The sequence below is a fragment of the Chiloscyllium plagiosum genome, chromosome 1 (genome assembly GCF_004010195.1).
Source record: "Chiloscyllium plagiosum isolate BGI_BamShark_2017 chromosome 1, ASM401019v2, whole genome shotgun sequence".
NCBI lineage: Eukaryota > Metazoa > Chordata > Chondrichthyes > Orectolobiformes > Hemiscylliidae > Chiloscyllium > Chiloscyllium plagiosum.
Window position 1 is genome coordinate 87,169,939 of NC_057710.1, and position 26,470 is coordinate 87,196,408.

Genomic DNA, 26,470 nt, shown 5'->3' on the forward strand with positions numbered 1-26,470 from the left:
ACTGTACGTGTTTCTCACCAAAGCTGATGGACTACAACTCTCAACTCGACAGCTCTCAACTATCTTATCCTCCAGAACAACAAAACTACTTTTCTTGCTTTCTCCGCTTCCTAGTCATTCTCTGCCGACAGCTCTTCAACTCTTCTTCTCCATTATTCCTAAGGCTTTTCCATCCACTTCCATTATACTTACTCCCTCGCTTTGTCACAGTACAGGAATAATTTGCCCACCCTCAGACAGATCACTCCACAGCATGCCTCTGACAAACATATCTATAATCTCCATACTGGCTGCACTTTATCTGAAAGACTGCCTGTGGTCCAATTCCTGGACTATAAAGATTTTGATCCTCAGACTCTGGGAGGACTAAGCACCTGACTGACCATGACCAACTATCTGGAGTGGAATCTGATGAGCCCATAGTCTGACAGTAGCAATGCCCGTTGGCTCACTATAATCCACTTTGACCCCATTAAGGACTGATCCCCTTTGACTTTCAAACATGGTTGTTTGCTTGAAGAATATGTCATGTGTTTGCTAATTTTCCTGCTGACACATACTGCAGTTGTGACCTTGACATAACATGGTGCTGTAGAGCAACACATCCATCCCCTTGACTATAGGTGCTCCAAACCATGAAAAGCTGTTTGCCTTTTCCTTTGCACCAAAAAGTAACACAAATCACAGAGGTTGAAAATCTCTAAGTAAGAGCATAGTGAGTGAGTACTGGAAAAACCAAGCTAAGAGACAAAAGATGCATCTTGTGTCAATGTATAAGATGCATGTGCATCCCTTTGTGCTAAGTAACTTGGCAGAAACACACAAGGTGTAGGTGTCCCTAAGCTCCAAAGTAAAGTACTAAAGGCTGAAGTGGTGCATGAGTTGGTCCAAAAGGAGGCCTGAATATGCAATGAAAGTGAGGGTTCATTGATGCTGACTTGTTTGAATGAAGGCTGGAGGAAGATGGCATGCATGGATCACCAGGGATGTTGTGGTGAAGACAGAGTGATCTGGAGGTCCAGAGCAGGAACCAACAAGCCATTGCCACTTGGTAAGGGCTCTGACGTCCACATTAGGATATGGTGCTGGCTAATATCTCAGGGAAGGAGAGGAGAATTGGAAGCTGCATAGAAATAAGGTGAGGTAGGCCACTAATGAAATGCAAATGCATGGAAATAAAGTAATCATTGTTCATAGATTTCAAATGTGCTGTTCAATCCCTAAAGAGAAAGCCAAAAATCTTTTTCCTCAATATTCAGATTCTGATTTTTTACTTTTCATTTTGGCCTTTTTTTCTCACAGTCTGTAGCATTGCCGATACTGTTCAAAGGAATGGTAAAATTCCTCCCAATGACTTTGGCTGCTGTTATAAACCATGCTCACTTGCATTCCTCCATCTGGCAAACGACTGAAACTGATTATTCACAATCTGGGCATCCTATTTGACCAGGAGACAATTTTTAACTATATAGCTGCTTCATCACTGAGAGAGACTATTTCCATCTTTATAATTTCGCCCATACCTCACCTCATCTGCTCTTGAAACTCTCGCCCATGTTTTTATTACTCTAACATATGCTGGTTAGCTTCTGATTTTCTAGGAGAAAGTGAGGACTGCAGATACTGGAGATCAGAGTCAAAAAGTGTAGCGTTGGAAAAACACAGCAGACTCAGGCAGCATCCGAAGAGCAGGAGAGTTGATATTTCGGACATAAGCCCTTCATCTGATTTTCCACCCTTTGTAAAATTTAGGTACCTAAAACTTTGTGGCCTGTGCCTGATATTGCATCAAATGCTGCTCACATATCACTCCTGTGCTCATTTACTCCTCCTAAATTTTCTCTTCAACCAGCTGTCCAGAAGATAGGGTGAATGTGAAACAAATGTAACAGTCCTTTTTTCCCCAATTGCGTTGTCTTTTTCGAAGACATTTTTAATGACAACATCAAGTTAAAACAAATTTAGATTTTAGTGTTGAGGGAAAAAAACATTTTTAAAAAATTGATTTTTTCCCTTGTGATCCAAAACCCTATAACCCACTGAAACATCTGTATTCTAATTCCAGACACTTGCGCATCCCCATTTGCATCGTAACACTATAACTATCTGAGTGTTCAATTGTCTGGGCCAAAACGTTGAAGTTTTTTCCCTAAAAATGTATCCTTTTTATTATGCTCTCTCCCTTTATAATGCTCCCTCACCTAAGGAGACCAAACATTTGGTCATCTACGTTATTATCTCCTTCAGTAACTTGACGTCATGTTCTGTTTTGAAAGACCTTAGTGAAGTACCGTGGAACTTTATATTGTGTCAAAGGTCCTATATAAATACAAGTTGTTGCAGGCAAATAAAATGGAACATAAAAATAAGAAGGTTTTATGACAGTTGTTCAGGTCTTTGATGAGAATATGCATAGTCTTAGCCTCTTTATTTAAGAAAGGACATAATTGCATCAGAAGCAGTTCAGAGAAATTCATGTGACTAATTCTGTGGATGAGGGGATTATCCTATAATGAAAGGTTGGACAAGTTGAGCCTATGTCCATTGGGGTTTGGAAGAATAAGAGCTGATCTCAATGAAACTTCAGGGGACTTTGCAGGGAGATGCTGAAAGGATGTTTCCTCTGGTAAGAGAGACTAGAATAAGGAGGCAAGACTAATAAATAAGGGGTATCCAATTAGCAGAAATTCTTTTTTTTCAGAGGATCATGAATATTTGGAAATCTCTTCCCTTCAGAGCAGTAGCGATGAGATCATTGAATGTTTTTAAGACAGAGATAAATAGATTGTTGACTAATAAAGGCTTCAAAGAATATCAGGGGTCTTCTTTTCTTTAGCAGTCCCTCAGGGTGAAAGATGACTTATTTCTAATCGAGAGAAAGATGGGTTCCTTGGTGGCTGAACAGTCCAATCCTGGAGCCACAGACTCTGCCACGAGAAAGGAAGGTAGTGTTTGATGAAGGTGGAATATTCTGGATTCTGTGCGCTCTTTCTGCTGTTTGCACTTGGCCTGCACGTGCTCCACTCAGTGATGCTCCAAGTGGTTGGTGCCTTCACGGATGCTTCTTCTCCAGTTTGTGGGTCCCAAGACAAATTATTCCCATGGGTTAGTGGGGATGTTGCATTTGTTTAGTGAGGCTTTCAGAGCATCCATGTATTGTTTCCCCTGCTCTCCCAGTGATGGCTAACCATTGCTGAGATCAGGGGAGAGGATTTGTTTAGGGAGTCTTATGACTGGCATGCAGACAATGTGCATCCTCCCCTCCCCATTGTTGTTGGTCATGTGTAGGTAGTGCCTGAATAATGGGGATACTGGTCTGGGAGAGGGCAATCACATTGGTACATCTGTCCTGCTGGTGGATTTACAAGATTTTGTGAAGGCAGCACAGGTCATTAGTTTCCAGGGATTTGATATATCTACTTTACATGGTCCATGTTTCAAATGTATGCAGGAGCATGGGGACCACTTGTAGATCATGAGCTTGGTGCTGGGTTGGGGGTTTTGGACTTTGAACAGTCTGTCTCTCTGATGTTCCAAGTCTGCACAGGTGCATTAGACTGGATATTAGATTTCATTGTCATTGTCTGCTGAAAACTGAGAGGAAGCTCCTGAGATATGAGAAATGATCCATGTTGTCCAGCAGCTCACTGTGGATTTTGGTTGTCAGAGGGTACTGTTGTGTAGCAGGAGTGGGCTAATACAGAAGCTTTGTTTTTCAGGTCCTGTGTGTACAGACTAAACAAGTAGAGACTAAACTACAAGCTATCATTGACAAAATCATCAGTGTGGATGAGAGAATGGGTCTCAGATTAAACATACCAGAGGGTAGGCAGTTAAGGAAAGTTGAAGCACCAATCTGCTTGGCTATGATCTTATCAAATGATGGCACAGGCTCAAAAGGCTGTTAATTTATATGTTTGTGTGTTGATTGTGGTAGTAGTAATAGTGGTAGTTAGATAATGTAGGTGTATCTCTGCATGTTGAAATAATAGAACTTTACTCAATACCTCATTACAAGATGATTACAAGGACAAACTAAAATATTTTTTACAAAAACACTGATCTACTTTTTGCCCTGACACTGAAATCAATCTTTATTTAATTTGTTTTCTTTATTGAATGACCCTAGAAATACATCAAGAAACACATTTGCTTCATATTCATTCTATCCAGCCGTTTGAAGAAAACATTGTTAGTAAGGACAAAGACTTGCTCTTTTCCTGCATATTTCCTCCCATTGTTTCAGTCTGCTTAGATTGACGTGAGGTGAATTGGTGTGTCCATGATTTGAAATGCTGTGTACTTGAGTGGGAGTTTTGTTCAGGTTAGAGTTCACAGAGGGTGCTTCAGATGTTGTGACATGATCAAATGCATCATGCAAATTTCACACTACTGCAAGGAGGATCTTGCTGTGTAATTGTAGACATTCTAAAGAATTGACCTTCTCCAGATGTTGACTGTGGAGAGGAGACTATAGCTATGTGGTGTAGGTGGATGGTTTGTTTTGCATCAGCAACTACAGAAGTTACAGCCACAGAGCCACACAACATGCTTACATAGCAAAGGATGGGCTGACACTTGGCACAAGATAATATAACCCCTTTTTGGTCACAGCTAAAGACTTGACAAAGGCAACAACTATATAAATAAGAAAAGTTTTGTATATTATTCAAGTTTCAATTAAAAATTGGATTACGAGATAGACTGAGAAGATTCTATCTACGGTAAGTATAGAGAATAACCTAAAGACTACTCCTTTACACCATGCAGCCACTGTTATAGATTGCAAAGCTGCTGCTTCCACTACCTTACCACAAAGGCCTATCCAAATGTTAAATATGGTTTTAAGTGAAGAATTTCTTGACTGCATAAGAAGGCACATCAGTTTTGCAGATGGGAAGAGGAAGTTACAGAGACATAACCAGATTAAATGAGTTGCAAAACCATGGCAGATACAGCTTCATGTGAAAACCTTTGAAATGTACAGCCTTGTGGGTAGTGGGTAGTGTATAGTGATCCTGCCTCCCAGACAGAAACCCTGGATTCAAGTTCCAGGACCTGATGGTTAAGAAGGTAAGTTCATAATGCAGCTAAAAAGGTTGAGTAGTACTCTGTAAATCCTTCCAACCTACACCAATGACAGGCAATAAGAATGGGAAGATTTCTGTACAGCCATGTAATGAAAATTGTAACCTCGGATACAACTATTCATTGCCCTGGACCATGATGTGCATGTGGCCACAGTGACTTAGATTTCTTGTGTGGCCAGCAGATGGGTGCTAAATTAAACAGTATTAGAACTGATTCCTGTTTTCGTTGTGGTTTATATAGAACCCGCCTCCTTGCCTTGTGGAGATTGAGGTATTGTAGGTCAGACCTGCCTTAAGCCAAATAACTGACGAAGAATTTTGAAATCATTCACTTTGAATTCAAGAAGGAGAAATTGAAGTATTTTCTTAAAGGGAAGAGAGTATGATTTCTGGAGAAATAAAGGGATTGTAGGTTTCCATTTTTTAAACAATCACAAAAGGTTTGTGCATGCAGCGAAAAGTAATCAAAAAGGGGAAGAAAATGGTGTTTTTTTTGTTTCAAGGAAAGGGTAAGTCAAAAATGTAGCAATGTTGCTTCATTTGTACACAGCCCCATCTGGAGAACTACCTTCATTTCTCATGAAGATTTATTGAGCTTGGCGAGCAGTCAACACAACTTCAACAGAATATTGCCATGGTTTAAAAGGTTAAGTCATGAATATAATTTGAATAAACAAGGCACCATCCTTCTCCAGGACTCCTCTGTTGCCTAACTAAGTAAGACTGTTCTCGCCTGGTTCTACTGTTACCTATCGAATGTCAGTTATATAATCTTCCGAAAGCCTAGCCAATGATGCCCTCATCCCATGAATGAATAAATTTTAAAAAAGCTTCTCTTCTCACCTCACATGATTAGCTCGGAGTTTCCTAAGGATACAGCTTCAGCTCTTTCCTATTTCAATTTTGCATACTACATGTTAAAAATAAAAACACAATATCAGATCCTATATGTACATTGACAGCACCGAGATTTTTCTTACCACCATCACCATATCTGATCCCAACACTGCTTCCATTTGGCCGACAAACTTCCTTCAATTTAGTATTGAGAAAAACAATGTTTTGTCTTCAGTTCTAAAAATTAGCAGTAATTCCATCTCTCTCCTTGATTATACTCTTAATTTCAATACTGGCATCTGATTTGATCCTGAAATGGTCTTCTGATCCCACTTTCTCTCTATTAAATAAAATTATCAATTTCCACCTATGCTTCACTCCATCTGCCACTGAAGTCTTTTTTCAAATACTTATTACTTCTGAATATGACTATTCCAATCATCTCTGAATGACCATCTATCTTCTATCCCCCATAGGGTTTAGCTCATCCAAAACTTTCCAGCCCAATTGTCAAGGTGCACCAAATCCGTGACCTGCATTGGTTCCAGTCTGCTAACATCTCAATTGCAACATTTTCAACTTTTTTTTCAAATAACATTGTGATCTCACACCACCTTTTGCTTGAACCCTCCTTCAGCCCTACCAGGAATCTTCCAAGAATTCTGTGTTCCTCCAATTCTAGCATCTTGTATATTGCAGTAACTTCACCTGAATTGGCAGCCGTATCATCAGTTATTACAAACTTTGGAATTTGCTCCTTAAAATGCTCAGCTTCTCCACTTCTGTGACCTCCTTTAAGACTTGACTTAAAACCTATCTCTTTGATCTTTGTCTTGATGTCAATTTTGTTTGAATGTATTCCTGTGTAGAATCTTGAAGAAGTTTATTAATTAAAGATGCCCCAAAATGCAAATTGTCCTACTCATTGAATTTAAGTAGTAGAGGAGTAACTTAATCAGGATGTATAACTGATAAGGGAATTCAACAGAACAATTAAAGACTAATTATTTTCTCTTGTGGGATGATTCAGAACAAGGGTGCATATTCTGAATATCAGACCTGGGTGCTCTAGCAGTGAAAGCAAGAAATACTTTGTCATACAAAGGCACTGGGCTCTTGAATCTTCTCTCTCAAAAAGAAGGGGATATTGACTCAATTTAAAAATTCCATTTAATAAATTTTAATTTGGGTAAACAGTGTAGGGATATGGAATAGAGCTAGGCAAATGAAGTATATGGTAGAAAGTGAGGACTGCGGATACTGGAGATAGAGTTGAGAGTGTGGTGCTGGAAAAGCACAGCAGGTCAGACAGCATCTGAGGAGCAGGAGAATTGATATTTCGGGCATAAGCCCTTCATCAGAAATAAAGTATATGTGCAGATCAGCTATCAATTGAAAACAGAATGGACTTAGATGATTAATTTAGGTTCCTCTGTCACAGACATTGGTCTTAAATTCCATATTTTGTTCTTGGGCTGCAGAAACGTAATTTGATCGCAATCTGTAACCTGCTGTTTTGATATATCCCTCACACAGACATGATTATCAAGTTCAGATTAGAGTGGCGCTGGAAAGGCACAGCAGGTCAGGCAGCATCCGAGGAGCAGGACAATCAACGTTACAGCAAAAGCCCTTCATCAGGAATCAAGAATCAGGAATCAACTTTAGTTCAATGAAGAGTGCAGGTGGGCAACTCAGTAACAGCACCAGGCACAATTCTGTGGCTAAAGGAGTAAGCCAGTAGAACTATCAACAAGGTATAAGTCAGTATGATGAAATACTGTACACTTGTGCAGTTGGGTGCAATTCTACCAACCCTCATGATGCTCAATACCACCCAGGACAACAGAGTCTGCTTGAGTGACATCCCAACCACTATCTTCAGTATTCATTTTTTGCAATTGATGAATAGTGGCAGCAGTTTGGATTTCCATCTAGAACAGCATGATAGTTATGTACCAAGGCTCCTTAGACTGGACTTTGTAAACACATGATGACTACTACCATCTAGCAAGATAAAGGCAGCACATACATGGAACATCACCACTTGCAAGTTCCCTTCCAGCAACCCACCATCCTGACTTCAAAATATATCACCGTTCCTTCATTGTCACTGGGTCAAAATCTGGTCATTTCTTTCCTAACCACACCATGGTCGTCCCAAACTCCAAGCTGATTCAAGAAGGTAACTCACCATCAGCTTCTCCAGAGCAGAGAGAGTTTTGCAATAAGTGCTGTCCTAGGCAGCGATATCACAATACCTGTAAATGGAAAAATAAATATTGTAGTGGTTTAACCTGAGGATGTTTTTTGTGTACTTTGTTTTAGCCATAAGTTATCTAATTGCCCTTTGTGAGGTACTATCTTTCATGCCTTTTAGGATGCTGTTAAACACATTTTACTTTCTAATCCATTCTCATAACGCAAGACTCCAAATATCATCCTAGTAATTGTCTCAGAATCCATTCTAGCACTTTAATATTAGTGATCAATACCAGATGCAGTACTCATGGCCTGGGCTGACCTATATGGGGAAAGGTAACAGTCTGAAACTAGGAAGAGACATGTGATCTCATTAAAGAGGATTCCATGAAGGCTGGAATTTATTTCTGAGGTTGGGAGGTGCATTCCTTTTCTTTTTGGACCCAGAATAATAACAAATGAAGAACACTTTAACCCCAAAACTCCAGCTATGCCCTTAGGACTTCCAATAAGGGCATTTGGTTCTGGTTTCCAATAGGCAAAGTGTACATTATACCCCAAGACTGCAATCAGCATCTGATATCTATTTTAGGACCTTGTACATTTTAAATTAATCTGCCATCAGAAACAGAAGTCCACTCTGAAAACCCATCTGAAGACTTCACCAAGATGATGGCAGATGAAACATCAGCTTAAATGGAACTCTAAATGACTCACTGCTGTGTTTAGGAGACTGCACTCCTGTTTGTCTCAGGCAGAGAAGTTAAAATTGGCCCCACAATGTTCACTCTTTCCAGAGTTGAGCATAAGGTTGTGTGTGACTAATCCATGTGAAGTGAATGTTCCCACCTGCCTGTTAAGCTAAATTACTGTCTACTGAAGGGAGTACCTTGCTGTATCAATTTAGATCAAATGCTCTCAAAAATACATCATGAATCAATTTGCCATTGCTAAGTTTTCACCCGGTGACAAAATCTAAAATTGTGAGGCATAAACTGGGTACAGGATGGTTCAGTCGTGAGGAGTTAAGGTGAAAGGTGAACAGTTCATCTGGTGGTGTTGATAAATATTGTTGTTCTGGAATGTATGCATGTTCTTCAAGCTCCTGATCCTTTTTTCATTCATATATGCAACTGAAAAAGGCCAGCCTTTGTTGCCCATCACTAAATGCCCTTGACCAGATGGTGGGGTGTAGGTACTCCCATAAAGCTGTGCTGTTGGACTTTCCAGAATTTGGTCCACAGCCCCCTCAATGAAACAATGTCAGTATATTTCCCAATCAGGATGCAGCATGACTTGGATGCGAGCTTCTCAGTGGTTGTGTGTCCATGTGTTTGCAAACCTTGTTAAGATACAGAAGTCCCATGTTTATTTAGGGGATGGTTTGAAGAAACCTTGGTGAGTTTCTGCAATGCCTTTGGTACATGGAATGCACCACAGCTGCTGGTGAAAGAGGGAATGGATGATTATAGCTTTGGATTAGATGCAAAAGGACTGTTTTTCTCTGAGGTGGTGCCAATCTTCCTAAGTACCATTGGAGCCATATTCCACTGGCAAATCAAGGGAATTTCTTCATTCTTCTGGCTGTTATAATTTTTTGGAGAAGGGGTTCACACATGCAGAACACAACTTTTGATTTGTTATTGCAGCCACAGTATTTATGTGACTGGTCTGGGATGCATAACAGGATGTTGATGGGGGTATTCAGCAATGAAACTGTATTAATGTCAAAGGGAAGTTGCCAGACTTTCTCCTTTTGGAAATGGTTGCTGCCTGGCACTTGAATATTATTTGCTAGTTATCGACCTAAGTTTGACTTGTGTCCAAATTTTTCTGCATGCAAGCATGGACTGTTTTATGAGTTGAGATGTTCCGATTGACCTGACCATTGTACAATTATCAGCAGCACCACCATGTGGAAATCCTGCAATGGTGTCCTGGAGCTGAGACAATTGGCCTTCAACAATCACAAATTCAACTCTTTTCTTCATGTTTGGACTAGGGTTTTAATCAGATCTTCAGTACTACAGCCAGGATGTTGCCTATCAGCTTTGCTCTAACCAGTGCACTTCTGGATATCACATTGAGTGGATCAAATCAGCTGGAAGCTGGTTCCTGTGAGAGTTGGGCTCTCAGTATGTAAGATAGTAGCATAGTGGTAATACCACTAGGCTAGTAATCGAACAACCAGGCTAAATCTCTGGGGGCATGGGAACAAATCACACTACAGCACCTGGTGGAATGAAAAGGCAATTGTAAAAACAAAAGTCTGAATTGAAACATAGGGTTAGTAATGATAACTATGAAACTATCAATCATTGCAGTTAAAAACCCATCTCATTCACTAGTATGGTTTAGAAAAGCGAATCTGCTGTCTTTACCTGAACTACAGTCTCAGTAATGCAATTGGCTCTTAATTGTCTTCTGAAACAGCCTAGTTAGCTACTCAGTTCAAGGGGACACCCATTTCCCCATGAAAGACTGAAGGGAAAAAAACAGGCGGAGATAGATCATCCACTTAGAACTTTTGGCTAAAGATGTTTTCAAATGTTTTTTATACTCACTTGTTGATAGGATCCCCCATCTTTGTGAATAGGGATGTTAATAGAGACTTCAGTTCCCATTGTTGAATGTCTAGCACTGCCCAGGAATGGATCCATTAGGACTATAAAGCTTTGAAGCAATGCGTTGTTGCAAGATTGCTGAACTCTGTGTAAAACAAAGTTAAATATCACACAACACCAGGTTGTAGTCCAACAGGTCTAATTGGAAGCATACTAGCTTTTGGAGCGCTGCTCCTTCATTCGGTGGTTGTGGAGGACACAATTGCAAGACACAGAATTTATAGCAAAAGTTTGCAATGTGTTGTAACTGAAATTATACATTGAAAAATACCTTGATTGTTTGTTGAGTCTTTCATCTGTTCGAATACCATGATAGTTTCACTTCTTTCATGTGTAAATCACAAAGTTTTTTTTAAAAGAAGTTGCATTCTCAGGTTAATTGTAACAATTGGTGTTAGTTAGACACTATGTTGAAGGTGTTAGCCCCGTGTATTCTGTCTGTGCCATAATGTTTAGACTGATTCTAACCTAAAAAGTGAGATAACAGAGTCTTACATGAATTCATGCAGTTTTTGAGTAATGTATAATTTCAGTTACATCACACTGTAAACATTTGTTATAAATTCTGTGCCTTACAATTGTGTCCTCCACAACCACCTGATGAAGGAGCGTCGCTCCGAAAGCTAGTGCTTTCAATTAAACCTGTTGGACTATAACCTGTCGTTGTGTGATTTTTAATTTTGTACACCCCAGTCCAACACCAGCATCTCCAAATCTGTGAAAAACATGCTGCTTTCCCAATTATGCAAACATGTAGTCTTGTATTGTAAGTTCACCAAGTTGTCATTTTATTCTTTGTTTGGCTTGATGTGTCTCCTGGCAAGTCCTTCTATAATCCCCAAAGAACTAGGGCTCATTCCTTGGTTTAAAGATAACAGTTGAATGAGGGACTTACCCGACTATGAATTTACAGCTGTAGTTTGACTCACAATGGCTCACAATGCCTTATGGATGTAGCTAGTTCTGTTCTGAATCTAGGTTGAAACTTTATTTCAACTTTGATCTCCAGCATCTGCAGACCTCACTTTCTCCTGTTCTGAATCTATCCTATTTAAAATAGTGGTGGTCTCAAACAACCTGATTGGCCCTGTTCGTAGTATGAAGATGGAAAATCTTCTCGACAAAGCCTATGAAGTGATCACTCCTGAGAATGCTGCCATGGATGGATGCATCTCAATAGGCGATGATGAGGTCAGACAGAGCTTTTCCTTTTACTCGTTCTCTCAACATATGATGTAGGTTCAGTCCTCCAAAATCATGGCAAGTTCATTTCATATTCATGCCACGAAGCCACTCCTGATGATGGCTAATTAAATCCCTCATCCAGAGTGCATTGGGTGTCCTTACCACCTTCATGGTCTTTCCCAAAGGGTGTTTGAAATGGAGGAGTTCAACATGAGAATTCATCGCTTGCAAAAAGGGGTAGGGGTGATTAATCTGCTGCTGCTTCTTTCCTCATCAGACTTCATGGGGTCAGGAATCAATATTGAGAATTCCCAGAGCCAATCCTTTCTTACTATATACCAATGCACTGCCAAAGAAGGTGGACTTTTTCTGCTGGTAAGATGAGGCATATCCAGTGATAATAATCAAAGAGTGTAGATTATTGACTGATTGATTGATTTTATTGCTGTCATATATACCGAAACACAGTGAAAATTTTGTTTTGCATGCTATACAGGCAGATTGTACCGCACAATGCATCAGGGTGGTAGAACAGTGTGTAGAATACAGCTGCAGAGAAGGTAGAAAGAGAGAAGTGACAACATTTGAGAGGTCCATTTAGAAGTCTGATAACAGCAGGAAGAAGCTGTTCTTAAACCTGATCGTAAGTGTATTCAAATTTTTATATCTTCTTCCCATCGTATAACAGGGGTGGGAGGGGTCTTTGTTTATGTTGATTGCCTTCCTGCGGCAGTAGAAAATATAGATGGAGTCAATGGATGGTAGGCCGGTTTGCTTGGTGGGACTGGGCTATGTTCACGACTCTGTAGTTTCTTGTGGTCTTGGGAAGAGCAGTTGCCATACCACGCTGTGATGCATCTAGACAGGATGCTTTTTATGCTACATCTATAAAACATTGTCAGGATCCTTGTGGATATATCAAATTTCCTTAGCATCCTGAGGAAGTAGAGGTGTTGTTGTGCTTTCATGACCATTGTGTTGATATGGGTAGACGAGGAAAGATTGTTGATGATCATCACTCCAAGGAACTTGATGCTCTTGACCATCTCCACCTCAGCACCATCGATGCAGACAGTGGCATGCCCTCTATTCAACTTCTTGAAATTAGTGACCAATTCCTTAGTTTTGTTGACATTGATGGACAGATTGTCATCTTTCCACCATGCCACTAAGCACTCAATCTCTATCCTGCACTCTGTCTCATCATTGTTTAAGATCTGACCTACAATGGAGGCATCAGAAGCAAACTTGTAAATGGAGTTGGGACTGAATTTGGCCACACAGTCATGACTGTACAAGGAGTATAGTAGGGGGCTGAGTACTCTACAATTATGAAACATATGTTAAATGAAGTAAGAGCAGAGTAGACCATTCCATAGCCTGCGCCACCATTCAATAAAATCATAGCTATATTGTTTTTAAATTGCTTATTTCCATCTGTCCCTGATAAATTTCAATTCCTTTGCCTAACAGGAGTCTATCCACATCTGCCTTAAAAATAGTCAATGACCCCATTTAGACTACCTTTTGAGGCAAAGAGCTCCAAAGTTAGCAAGTCTTGAGAAGATTATGTAGCTCAGGTTGAGGTTCTGGATGTAAGTTTGCTCGCTGAGCTGGAAGGTTTGCTTTCAGATGTTTTGTCACCATACTAGGTAACATAATCAGTGAGCATCTGTTGTTATGTCCCACTTTCTATTTATGTGCTTAGGTTTCCTTGGGTTGGTGATGTCATTTCCTGGGGATATCATTGTCTGTGTTGATGTTGTCTTTTCTTGTTCTTTGTGATTGAACCTCAGAGTAGATGGGGTCCAAGTCGATGTGTTTGTTGATAGCGTTCCAGTTGGAATACCTTGCTTCTAGGAATTCTCATGCAACCTTTGTATGGAATGAAGGGCTTATCTCCAAAACATTGACTCTCCTGCATCTCAGATGCTGCCTGATCTGCTGTGTTTTTCCAGCACCACATTTTTTTACTTTAATCTTCTGAGAAAAGCTTCTCCTCATCTTTGTCCTAAAAGGGTCTGCCCTTTTTAATTTTAAAACACTGCCTCCCAAAAGGGAACATCTTTTAGAAAAAACAAAGATGATAACTATGTCTGGATGTTGTATAACAAGTCTATGGGACTGGTCTCCCATTTTTTGGCACATTTCCTCAGATGTTAGTAAGAAGGATTTTGCAGGGTCAACTGGGCTCATTGCACTTTTGCTGAGTGCTCCATCTGATTAATATTCTTAGTACTGTTTTGTGTAGTGTTTGATACAATGAGTGGCTTACTAAGTCATTTCAGAAGAAAGTTAAGATTAAGAAAAAAAAAATCACTTTGTACTTGGCCTAGAGTCATATATGGGCCAAAATAAGGACAGCCATTTCCTGAAGGAAGTTAATGAAGTAGGTTTTTTTGACAATAACAACTGATACTCGTTTTTAATTCCAGAGTTATTTCATTTATTGAAGTTAAAAAAATTAAGGCTTCAGGTCTTTAATCCATATTTCTGGATTCCAGTCCAGTAATATAATAACTCTATTACCATATTAGCATGGCTTCTCAATAATGTGTTAATAAGTACAAAGTTATCATGTTCTAGAAATAATAAAATGGATACTTACTTCCAGCAAGGTAATAGGATTCTGTCAACACACCCTTGAAATAAAGTTCACACCTATCCTTTAACTAGAAAGTGGTCTTGAACTCCAATTAATGTTACTGTGGTTCTGTTCGCCGAGCTGGAAGTTTTTGTTGCAAACGTTTCGTCCCCTGGGTAGGCGACATCATCAGTTCTTGGGAGCCTCCTGCGAAGCCTTTTCTCTGGCTAGGGTTTTGTCAATCGAAGTGAACAGTGCCGTCACGTCGAATGATATCATGGTTTCTTCTTTGTCTATGTGTATATTTCTGATGATGTCCAAGAATTCCTGTGTTGATTGTATAGAATGTTTGGATCCGCTGACCAGGTGTTTCAATTTCTGTTGTAGTTCTTTGGCCAGTTTGTATAATGGTGTCCCTGGTAGTGATACTATGGGTCTGAGTGGGATGTCTGGACCCAATATACCAACCACTACAGCGGATAGTGATTTCAGTGCTTCCCTCTCCTTGGTGTTGAGGTTATGTGTTTGTCTTTTCCTTATTATCATAGGTACAACAGTTTATCTCACTGTTTGTTGTGTCTCTTCTGTCAGTCCATTGTTCCTGAGTGTGCATTCTAGTGCTGCTAGGAAGTCTGTTGTCTTCGCAGGAGGCTCCCAAGCACTGATGATGTCGCCTAGCCAGGGGACGAAACGTTTGCAACAAAAACTTCCAGCTCGGCGAACAGAACCACAGCAACGAGCACCCAAGCTACAAACTTTGAACACTTACGGGCGAGAGACGCTGAGACAAGCCAGGAAATGGGAATCCTGCGCTAACTGACTAAGCGCCACATACATCCAATTAATGTTGTTACCCTTTGGAGCACATGCTGCAGCAGGACTTCCACCTCTTCAACTAGTTGAAGCTACAATCTGGAACTAGTTGCCAAAAGAAAACCAAAGACCTGCAGATGCTGGAAATCTGGCACAGGAACAGAAATTGTCTGATAAACTCAGCAGATCTGGCAGCATCTGTGGAAAGAAAGCAGAGTTAATGTTTTGGGTCCAGTGGCCCTTATTCATAACTGGAATGTCCGATCCATAAAGAGCAGGACAAATCCAACCCAGGCAAATAGCACCATACCAGTCCATTCTCAAATATCAGCAAAGCGCTGAAAGATGTGGTTGACAGTCCTAACAAATGGCAGTTCCACAGTTATAACCTGCTCACTGATGCTCAGCTTGGGTGCCAGAAGGGCTAGTTAGCTATTTAACTTATTAAAATCTTGGTCCAAATGTGGACAGAATAGCTGAAGTCCAGAGGGAAAGTGTGAGTAACGGTTCGTGACCATGAAGCATTTTGACCAATCATGACATTATGGAGCCATAGAAAAATAGGAGTCAATGGGAATCAGAAAACACTCTGCCAGTTGGAATCACACCTAAGTCAAAGGAAAATTGTTGTGGCTATTGTAAGTGAATTACCTCAGCTCCAGGATGTCAGTCCTGAGTTTCTCAAGGTAGTGTCTTAGGCCCAACCATTTTCAGTTACTGTACTTTATCAATGACCTTTTGCTATATCATAAGGTCAGAAGTGAAAATATTCACTTGTGTTCAGTGCCACTCAATTGACTCCTCAGATTCTGAAACAGTCTGTGTCCACATATAGCAAATTCAGGCATAAGCTAACAAGCGTTAAGTAAATTTTGTACACAAGTGCCAGGCAATGACCATTTCTATTAAGAGAGAATCTAGCCATGCTTTCTCCATATTCAATGGCATCACCATCACTGGGTCCCCCTCTATCAACAAGTTGAAAGTGAGGACTGCAAATGCTGGAGATTAGAGTCGAGAGTGTGGTGCTGGAAAAGTACAACAGGTCAGGCAGCATCTGAGGAGCAGGAGACTCGACCTTTCAGGCAAAAGGCTTTCATCAGGAATGAGGCTGTGAGCCGAGGGGGTGGTGAGAGAGAGGAGGAGAACTTTGTCAGTGGGTGAGAGAGAGGATCATTTACCAAAATATGAACTAGATTGGCCCATTTAGCTACAACAACAGGGTAAATATTGAGAAAGATGTGGCAAGTAACTCACCTCCTGACTTTCAAAATCTGCCCATCCTCTTCAAAGCACAAGTCAAGCTTGCAATGGAATCCTGTGCACTTTCCTTAATGAGTGGTACTTCGACAACACTCAAGAAGCTGCACATTATCCACAAAAATAATTCCATTTGATTCGCATTGCATATATCACCTTAAACATTCATTCCCACCACTACAAAATTCAATACAGCCATCTATTTTGAGTTACATATTTCCAACCAATGTAGAAAACTGGTTGGTAAACCTGGCTTGGCTGCACATCAAATGACAGGTGATACATTGTAAGGCATTAAATTGAAAATATAAGCTTTGATAACCAATTTGTATTTTAAATTTTTCCAGAAAGCCTGATAATAACTCAAGCACAGTGTTTCTAGTACATTAAATATCAGGCATGCATTGCTAATTGGGAATCTACATGTGAAAAACTATATTTTGAATAGGAAATAAAAATGAGCAATAGATGTATGAGCATGTGATCTTATTACTCATTCAAATGGTGCATGTACTTTAGCTAATTTGTGCATTTGTCAGTAAAAGGGAAAGGCAAAAAACAGGGTCGTAAATGTTTTTGATGTGTTTATTGGGGATAGTATACTTTATGGTTTCTGATTATTGATTATCTCCTAAAATGGGTGCAGCATGTTAAAAACTACTAATGCCATGAAGTCACTAACAATATGGAGGGCAAGGGGTGAATCAGCTCCATCCAGCTGTGGAATTGACTTTCAGAGTAATCACTCTGATAAAATCATAGAACCACTTAGATCTGTTGGCAAAAAACTTAATATACAGTAGCATAGTGGTTATGTTGCTGAATCAGCAATCTAGAGAAGACAGCTTAAATCCCACCATAACAGCTGGGAAATTCAAACTCAGTTAAGTTAGTAAATCTTAAGTTACTAAGAAAAAGACATTTCCAGTAATGGCCACCATAAAAAAGACCAGATTGTCATAAAAAAAAACACGTCTGGTTCACTGACACCCTTTAGGGGAAGGATATTCACATCCTTACTTGGTCTGACTTGCATGTAATTCCAGACCATAGCAATATACTTGACTTTAAACTACTCTCTCAAATGACCTCAAGTTGTATCAAAGCTCCATTAAATATTTTAACAAGATTAAAAGCAGATGACAAACTTGCTTCAACCGAGACACTAATTGTGAAAAAGACATATGCTGCCATGTTGGTCCTGAGAAGACCTCCTCAGTAAAGTATAGGCCTCACACCAAGATTTGAAAGAGCTGTCTCAGAGACCAATTAAGCAACAGCTAAGCATACTCATGCTCATTGAATCACACCTTTCAGACAATATTTTAGACACCTCCTGTTTTCCAACAACTTCAATGTTGGAATCTACCCAATAAAGAGAAACATTTTCCAGGTATGTCCTATGTACAAAAATCAGGACAACTCCACTACCCTCAATCATTAACCAAGTGATGAAGAATGTAGCTGACCTTTTCATCCAGCAGCACTTACTCACCAAAGATCTGTTCAGTTTTGGTTTTGGGCCACTAGGCTCCAAACCCCATTACAGCCTTGATTAAAATGTGCACAAAATAAATAAATTTCAGAGAGGAAATAAGAATGAGTGATATTGACATCAAAACACCATTTAACAGTGTGACAACAGAGAGCTCAAATAAAATTGAACTCAATGGGGTTCAGGTGAAAATCTCCATTAACTGTACATATGAACATAAGAACTGGCCCTCTCTCTGGACTGAGAGACCTGGGTTCAAATCCCACCTGCTTCAATGGAGTGTAATAACATCTCTGAACAGGTTGATTAGAAAAATACGAATATAAGAAATAGGAGCAAGAGTAGACTATTCAGTCCCATGCACCCACTCCACCATTCAACACTATCATGGTTGATTTTATCTTGGCCTCAAATCCAGTTTCCTGCCTGCTCCCCAATACTAATTAAAAATCTTCTCTCTCCTCCTTAACTTTACTCAGTGTCCCAGCATCCATTATACTTTGGGATAGTGAACTCCTCAAATTCTCAACACTTTGAGAAAAATTATACCTCTTTATCTCTTGTTTAAATCTGTTTCAAAGTGTTACTTTAACTGTTTCATGATTGAAACATTTGAATCTGATTTGCATTAATGGTGGGGCTTATTGTAAGGTTTTCAATAGGTCACTCAGGAAAGGTTGAGGGGTACCTGAGGAGGAATTCACTCACTGAAAAAAATCAGGGAATATGGGTTGAATAAGACTTCATATGAGATAAAATTTCATATTAGGACTATATATATTTATGCTGCTGATGAAGGAGCAGGACTCCGAAAGCTAGTACTTCAAAATAAACCTGTTGGACTATAACCTGGTGTTATGGGATTTTTAACTTTGTACACCCCAGTACAACACCAGCATCTCCAAATCATTAAGTATAAAAGTTACTCATTCATTGACAGATGGTAGCAAAATATGACTGTCTGGTCCAGAATTATCTTAGGCTAATAAATGGCAAGTACTATCCTTGCAAAGGCTCAGGCAATGACCATCTCCAAAGGAGATTCTCATCTCCTAACCGGATGTCAATAGATGAGAATTTCTATATTCCCTGGAGATCATCTTTGACCAGAAGTTTAACTGGGTAAAAACAATGACTGCAGATGCTGGAAACCAGAGTCTAGATTAGAGTGGTGCTGGAAAAGCACAGCAGTTCAGGCAGACATCCGAGAAGCAGTAAAATCGATGTTTCGGGCAAAAGCCCTTCCTGATAACAATCTGTATTATCTGCTGGATACAGTGCAGAAACTTGTCAAGGTTTCTTCAACATCATCTAAACCTGCAATCTCTGCTATGTAGAAGGACCCGGGTAGGTAACACTAAAACTGCAAGTTTGCCTCCAGGTTATGTACCATCCTGACTAGGAATTATTTACCATTCCCACTGTCACTGGATCAAAAATCCTGATTCCCTTTCTGTAACAGCATTACGGTGTATCCACTCGATGATTTGCATTGGCTCAAGAAAGAGTTTAGTACCACCTCTCAAGGGTAATTAGGGATGGGCAATAAAATTGCTCCAGCCAGTGGCACCCCTATCACCCGAAAAATGAAGATGTTTGTTGAATTTATACCAGAATACTAAATGTTACTGAAAGAGTGAACTTGCAATGTTTGGCACTAAATTATGGCAATTGTAGGTTAAATAAGCATAGAAATAATAAAGTATTTGTATTTTATGTAATGAGATTTGTATTAATATTTCCAAATTTTCCAACATCAGTGGTAGAGAAAATATTGGTAAAAAAATTTAATATACAATTAAGCTCCACATGGACAGACAAGATTAATCAGAAATAGTCAGTATGGCTTTGTCAAGGGAGATTATCTTGACAGGTTTGATTGAACTTTTTGGTGAAATTACTAGATATATGGATGAGGTAGTGCACTGAAGGTAGTCTGCATCGACTTCAATAAGGCTTTTGGCAAGGTCATACTTGGAGATTGTTTAAGAATGTAAGAGCCCGTGGTCTAGGTCAATTGACAAATTGGATTCAAAACTGCGTAAGCATCAGGAGGCAGAGGATTATGGTCTAAAGTTGTTTTTATGACTGAAAACTTGCGTCCAATGGCGTAAGCAGGGTTCGGTGCTCGGTCCCTTGCTGTTTGCAAGATTTAAGATTAAGAGCAGGAGGTTTAACTAGGATTTAATGAAGATATTTTTCCATTATCTCTAACTCACTACCTGACAGGATGGTAGAGACGGAAACTCTCACACCATTGAATAAGTATTTAGACTGGCACTTAAAGCACCACAGCAATGGTCCAGGAGGACTGGAACAGATAGGTGCAATCGCGATGGGGCTGCAAGCTGGCTGATGGTCAGTGCTGTGGCCTAGACAGGGACCAAGCTGTCACTCTCAGAAATGTAACAAGCCGCTGAAACGTTTCTTAGGAGACTGGCCGCGCGACGTTTACGTCACTTCCCAGGCGGCGAGGAAGTGGGGAGCTCTCGCGAGGTTTGAGGGCGGGCCGCTGGCCAGCGCGCGGTGTCTCTATGGAGCTTGCGGCCTCCGGGATGATCATGGCGGATTTTGATGCGATCTATGAAGAAGAGGAAGACGAGGAGCGAGCGCTGGAGGAGCAGCTTCTGAAATACGTACCCGACCCGGTGGTGGTGCGGGGATCGGGACACGTCACTGTGTAAGAACGACCGAACAATCGCGGCGGGGGATAAAGCGGAGAGCGACGGGAGGGAGCGGCAAAGGGGGGGGGATGGTTTAGCTCCTGTGGCCGGGTGACACTGTTGACGGGCAGTGACAGTGACTGACCGCTCGGGATGACTGACATGTTTTCCGGTCCCTCGCCCGGATAAATTTTTGTTGCTAGTCAATCCGATTTTGCCTCGTTGTGATTAGCAGTCTGACTCCGTTAAAGTCAGCTGCGAGCAGAGGATTTTTTTTACACTGATCTGCAGATGATGGGAACAGTAGATCAGCACCATTTAAAATAAATGAAGAAAGAAAGAGAAAAACGCCCTTTAAAGTGATGTTCAGTGTAATGCATCTCACCTCTTGGACCTGTGTGGGACAGCTGAGTAAAGATGTAGATTCCTTACCAGGTTGTAGTGGATCATGGTGTTGTGCTCTTTGCATGTTTCCTTTTTGGTTTCGTTTTGATTTATGTCCTGTGTATTCTTACGAAGTGTTACTCACTGTAAAGTAATCATTTATGGATATTATCATAATGTGCATAAAGGTAACATTGTATTGGATATATATTATCTTCAGATATGGGAGAAGCATAGACATTTCAGCAAATTTTAGTGCCTCATTTGCAGTGTCTGCTTATATGAAGTCCTGCATGTTTTTAGAATCTTAAAATGGCTAAGAACAAAACATATCCTACTCCCCTGCCCTTTCCCTGTAGCCTAGTGAATTTAGAGTCATAGAGATGTACAGCATGGAAACAGACCCTTCGGTCTAACCTGTCCATGCCGACCAGATATCCCAACCCAATCTAGTCCCACCTGCCAACACCTGGCCCATATGCCTCCAAACCCCTCCTATTCATATACCCATCCAAAAGCCTCTTAAATGTTGCAATTGTACCAGCCTTCACTTCCTCTGGCAGCTCATTCCATACACGTACCACTCTCTGTGTGAAAAAGTTGCCCCTTATGTCTCTTTCATATCTTTCCCCTCTCACCCAATACTTATTCCCTCTAGTTCTGGACTCCCCAACCCCAGGGAAAAGACTTTGTCTATTTACTCTATCCATGCCCTTCATAATTTTGTAAACCTCTGAGATCACCCCTCAGCTTCCGACGCTCCAGGGAAAACAGCCCAGCCTGTTCAGCTTCTCCCTATAGCTCAAATTCTCCAATCCTGGCAACATCCTTGTAAATCTTTTCTGAACCCTTTCAAGTTTCACAACATCTTTCTGATAGGAAGGAAACCAGAATTGCATGCAATATTCCAATGTCCTGTACAGCCGCAACATGACCTCCCAATTCCTACAGTCAATACTCTGACCAATAAAACAAAGCATACCAAATGCCTTCTTCACTATCCTATCTACCTGCAACTCCACTTTCGAGGAGGTATGAACCTGCACTCTTTGTTCAGCAACACTCCCATGGACCTTATCATGAAGTGTATACGTCCTGCTAAGATTTGCTTTCCCAAAATGCAGCACCTCGCATTTATCTGAATTAAACTCCACCTTTCACTTCTCTGTGCATTGGCCCATCTGGTCAAGATCCTATTGTAATCTGAGGTAACCCTCTTTGCTGTCCACTACACCTCCAATTTTGGTATCATCTGCAAACTTACTAACTCTACCTCTTATAAAAAACTCAAAAAAAATGTTCACTTTGAAATGTGTCCAAGAAGAATATTTTGGAAGGCTATGACTGAGTATGCCTCCAGACTCATTGCAGTTTATAGATACTGTCTGAATTAAAAAAAAGATTTTCTTCAAATTAGTTTTGCTACCTTTGCTATTCACACTAAAAATCTGTCCTGTTATTCTCAATCTTTTAATTAGAGAACAACTTTTCTTTATTCTGCCCAGACTGTTGGCGTTTTGAACACCCTTATTGAATACCCTTCCAAGGTTCTTGAATGAGAATAAACCCAATTTCTCCAATCTGAAATTCCTCAATTCTGGAGCCATTCCTATTTTTTCTGCACCCTTTTTAAAGCTTTCATATCCTTCCAAAAGTGCAGTGCAGATTGGATTCCATATTCTTGTTGAAAGATTTACCACTTAATAAATAAACCTGTTTTTATACCTGGTGCCTGTGTTTATAAAGCCCAGGATCCAGAATGCTTTAGTTTATAACCATTTTCTCAACCTGTCGAGCCAGCATCAATGATGTGTTCATATCTCTCCATTTCTTTGTTTTTGCAAAGGATGACATGCTTTAATTTATATTGCTTCTCTTTGTTCTTCTGTTCCAAAAGCATTACTTCACACTGTTCTAATTTAAATGTTCTCTATGCTATGTCTACTAATTCCCCCCAGCCTATCTGTGTCTGCTTCCTCCTCACAGTTCTCTTCTAGGTTTTGTCACTTGTAAATTTTGATACCCTGTATCCTGTTAGGTCATTGATATATGCTAAACCAAGCAGTCATTCTTGTACTGACACTTGCAATTCCCAGTCCAAAAAACATCATTTTCCTCTGTTTTCTGTTATTTGGCCAATTTCACATCCATACTATTACTGTCTTTTATTCCGTCAGTTCCAACTGCTCGGCCAAACCAATTGTGTAGTACTTTATCAAATGCCTTTTAGAAGACTGTACAGACCACATCAACTAGTTTACTGTCATCAAAAAAGCTCAATCGATTTTCTTGAAGTTTTAAAAAGAAATGCTCTTGGATGTGTGCATTGCTTGTGAGGCCAACATTTACTACAGACCTACTTACTGCTCCTTTTGAATATTGCAGTTCATTAGTTTAGTTACATTCGCAGTACTATTAGGAAAGGAGTTCCAGGATTTTAGACCAAGTGACAGTGAAGGAATGGAAATATAGTTCCATGTTAGGGTGAATTGACTCCCATCCAGCATTGCACAATTCCTTGTTGGACTGGAAATATATTGGCCAAGTAGATTCTCTGAAACGTGTTTCAGAATCTTCTGACTCTCAATGTGCTTTAGACAGTTATTCATCTATAACAAACTAATTAAAGCCTTTCATTATGATAACTCTGGATTCTCGATTAACTTAGAGTGAAAAACAAATGGGGGACTGAGAGTAGTATGAATCCTGTAGCTGCTCCTGAGATTGCAAGCTTGCTTCTAGATTTAATATAGCTATTACAGTTCAGTAGTATAAGATTTTTGCAGTTACAGCATTTAAAAGATACTTGGACTAGTCTGTGAACAAGAATTGTTTGGAGGGGTGGGGACCAAGTGCATGCAGGTGGAACTATTTTAGTTTAGGATTATGTTCGGCATGGACTGGTTGGACTAAAGAGTCTGTTTCTATGCTGTATGACAGTAACACTCTATGACTGTTCAGAAAGATGATCAGTTGGTATTTCATGCGATGTGGGTGGCATGGTGCCTCAGTGGTTAGCACTGCTGCCTCATAGCGCCAGGGAACCAGATTTGATTCCAACCATAGGTGACTGTCTGTGTGAAGTCTGCACATTTTCCCCATGTGGATTTTCTCCAGGTGCTCTGGTTTCCTCCCACAGTCCATAATGTTCAGCAACATGCAGGCTGGGTAGAATAACCATGACAATGCAGGGTTACAGAGATAGGTTAGGGGAGTGGGTCTAGGTGGATGCTCCTCAGAGGGGTGCTGTGGCCTGCTTCCATACTGTAGGGATTCTATGATTAGACCAAATCTTGATTTGCAGATCTGATTGCAACTATAATACTAGGAGAAAGTGAGGACTGCAGATGCTGGAGATCAGAGCTGAAGAAGGGCTTATGCCCGAAACGTCGATTCTTCTGCTCCTTTGATGCTGCCTGACCTGCTGCACTTTTCCAGCAACACATTTTTCAGCTGCAACTATAATACGTCAAGTTTCTGTTGCGGGGATGGGTGAAGGCGCTGGCTTTAATGCATGTTTGCTCGTCACATATGGATCTGATACTATTCTCCTTACCTTTTGAAATTGCTTGATGACAGGTCTGGGATTATTTGTTTCCTCAATGTATCATTGTTCTATATTATTTTATGTATAAGGTGGGCATTCACTGGCAAAGCCAGCATTTAGTGTCCTTCCCAAATGCCCTTGAGAAGGTGAAGGTAAACTGTCATTGTCTTGAATGTAAGGAAGTAGCAAGCTAAGCTACAGAGGGCAGTTAAGTGTCGGCCAAAGTGCTATGGATCTGGAATCACTTCGGGCAGATTTCTCTCCCTGAAAAGCCAAAGCAAATCACATAGAATTTAATGATATTCTAGTAGTTTCATAGTCCTTGTTGTGGCTAGCTTTGTAATTTGTTTATTCAATCTGAATTTTCTAGCTGCTGTGGATTATCTGCATGTCTTTAGATAACTAGCTGAGAGCTCTAGATTGCAAGTAGAGAATTGTAACTCCAGTATTGCAATACCCTTTCAGTTCTCTGTTATTTCCCTGCAAATTTGTTCCTCTACCTTTCTCAGTCATTGTTGTCTGTTGTTTCTTAATTAAAACCAAGTATGTCCTTGAGTCCTCCAGGACATCTGAGCTCTAAATGCTGTCATCTTTTCCCCTTTCATTCCTTCCTAATCATTCCTATCTTTCTAAACAACTTGTGTCCATTAATGCTTAGTATGCAACTTGGCTCTTTTCTGAGCCAAGATCCTGTTGTCGCAAAGCTTCATATTCTCAAGCTAGTGTGACTCCTATCAAATAGCACCATATTTACTGTGGCTAGCATGTTTATTGGCATTCATTGTAAACTTAAATTGGATCTTTCTTTATTTTCTCTTAATTTTATTCTACATGATGCCATACCATTTATTAATCTGATGTTGCCTGCAACTTCCAATGCTATGTTTATCTATTAACTGTCTGGTTTCCATTCCTCCAACAAACTATTTTAAACCCTCTCTCTCAGCACTTACAAACATGAGGATATTGGGTCATGCCATATTAAAGTGCAGCCTGCCTGACCAGTACCGATATCACTTGCCCCAGAAGTCAAAAACCCTCTCTCCTGTGTCATGTCTACATCCATGCATTCATTGGTGCTATTCTATTTCTATACTCTCAGGAGTGTAGTGCTGGGACTGATCTGTGGAGTAGATTATTACCTATCAGATGCTGGCTCTTAAGACTGTTATCTAGCTTCTTAAAATCTACCTATAGTATCTTCTCCTGTCTACCCATGCTGTCAGTACTAATATTTACTACAACCCCTAGTTGTTCTGCCTTCCCCTAACTGCCAGCATTTTGAGCAGCTGCTGAGTGACATGCTGCATTCTGACATCAAGGGAGATAATATACCATCTTGGCATCATGCTTGCCGTTGCACAAACATCTGACTGCTCCCCTATCAGAATTGCTTTCCAAGTATCCTTATTGTTGTTTCCAAATCCCTGTATGATGTTCTTCCTCAACCTCTTCAATGAATATTGAGTTTCAAGTAGTTTAAGCATTTTCACACACTCTTCATCAATGACTTAGCTTTGTTACTCATTTGAAGTAATTATAGAGCCATACAGTGCAGAAACCGGCTGTTTGGCCTAACTCATCCACGTTGAACCAAATTTCCTAAACTGAACTAGTCCCATTTTCCAGTGTTTGGCCCGTATCACTCTAAACCTTTTCTATCTATGTACCTTCCAAATATCTTTTAAATGTTGTTTTTGTACTCGCTCCACCACTTCCTCTGACAGCTCATTCGATATACACATCACTCTCCGTCGAAGAAGTTCCTCCTCTAAGTCCCTTTTAA

General features: G+C 40.2%; 1 protein-coding gene across 1 annotated transcript in view; it reads left to right on the forward strand.

Annotated features, from left to right (window-relative positions):
- The first annotated feature begins 20,520 nt into the window (after nt 1-20,520).
- LOC122550239 (cysteine-rich hydrophobic domain-containing protein 2) overlaps nt 20,521-26,470 on the forward strand; it is a 59,701-nt gene continuing 53,751 nt past the window's right edge. The window contains exon 1 of the mRNA XM_043690998.1: nt 20,521-20,770. Coding sequence (XP_043546933.1) covers nt 20,625-20,770 — 146 coding nt within the window. The 5' untranslated portion in view covers nt 20,521-20,624. The remainder of the gene's footprint in view (nt 20,771-26,470) is intronic.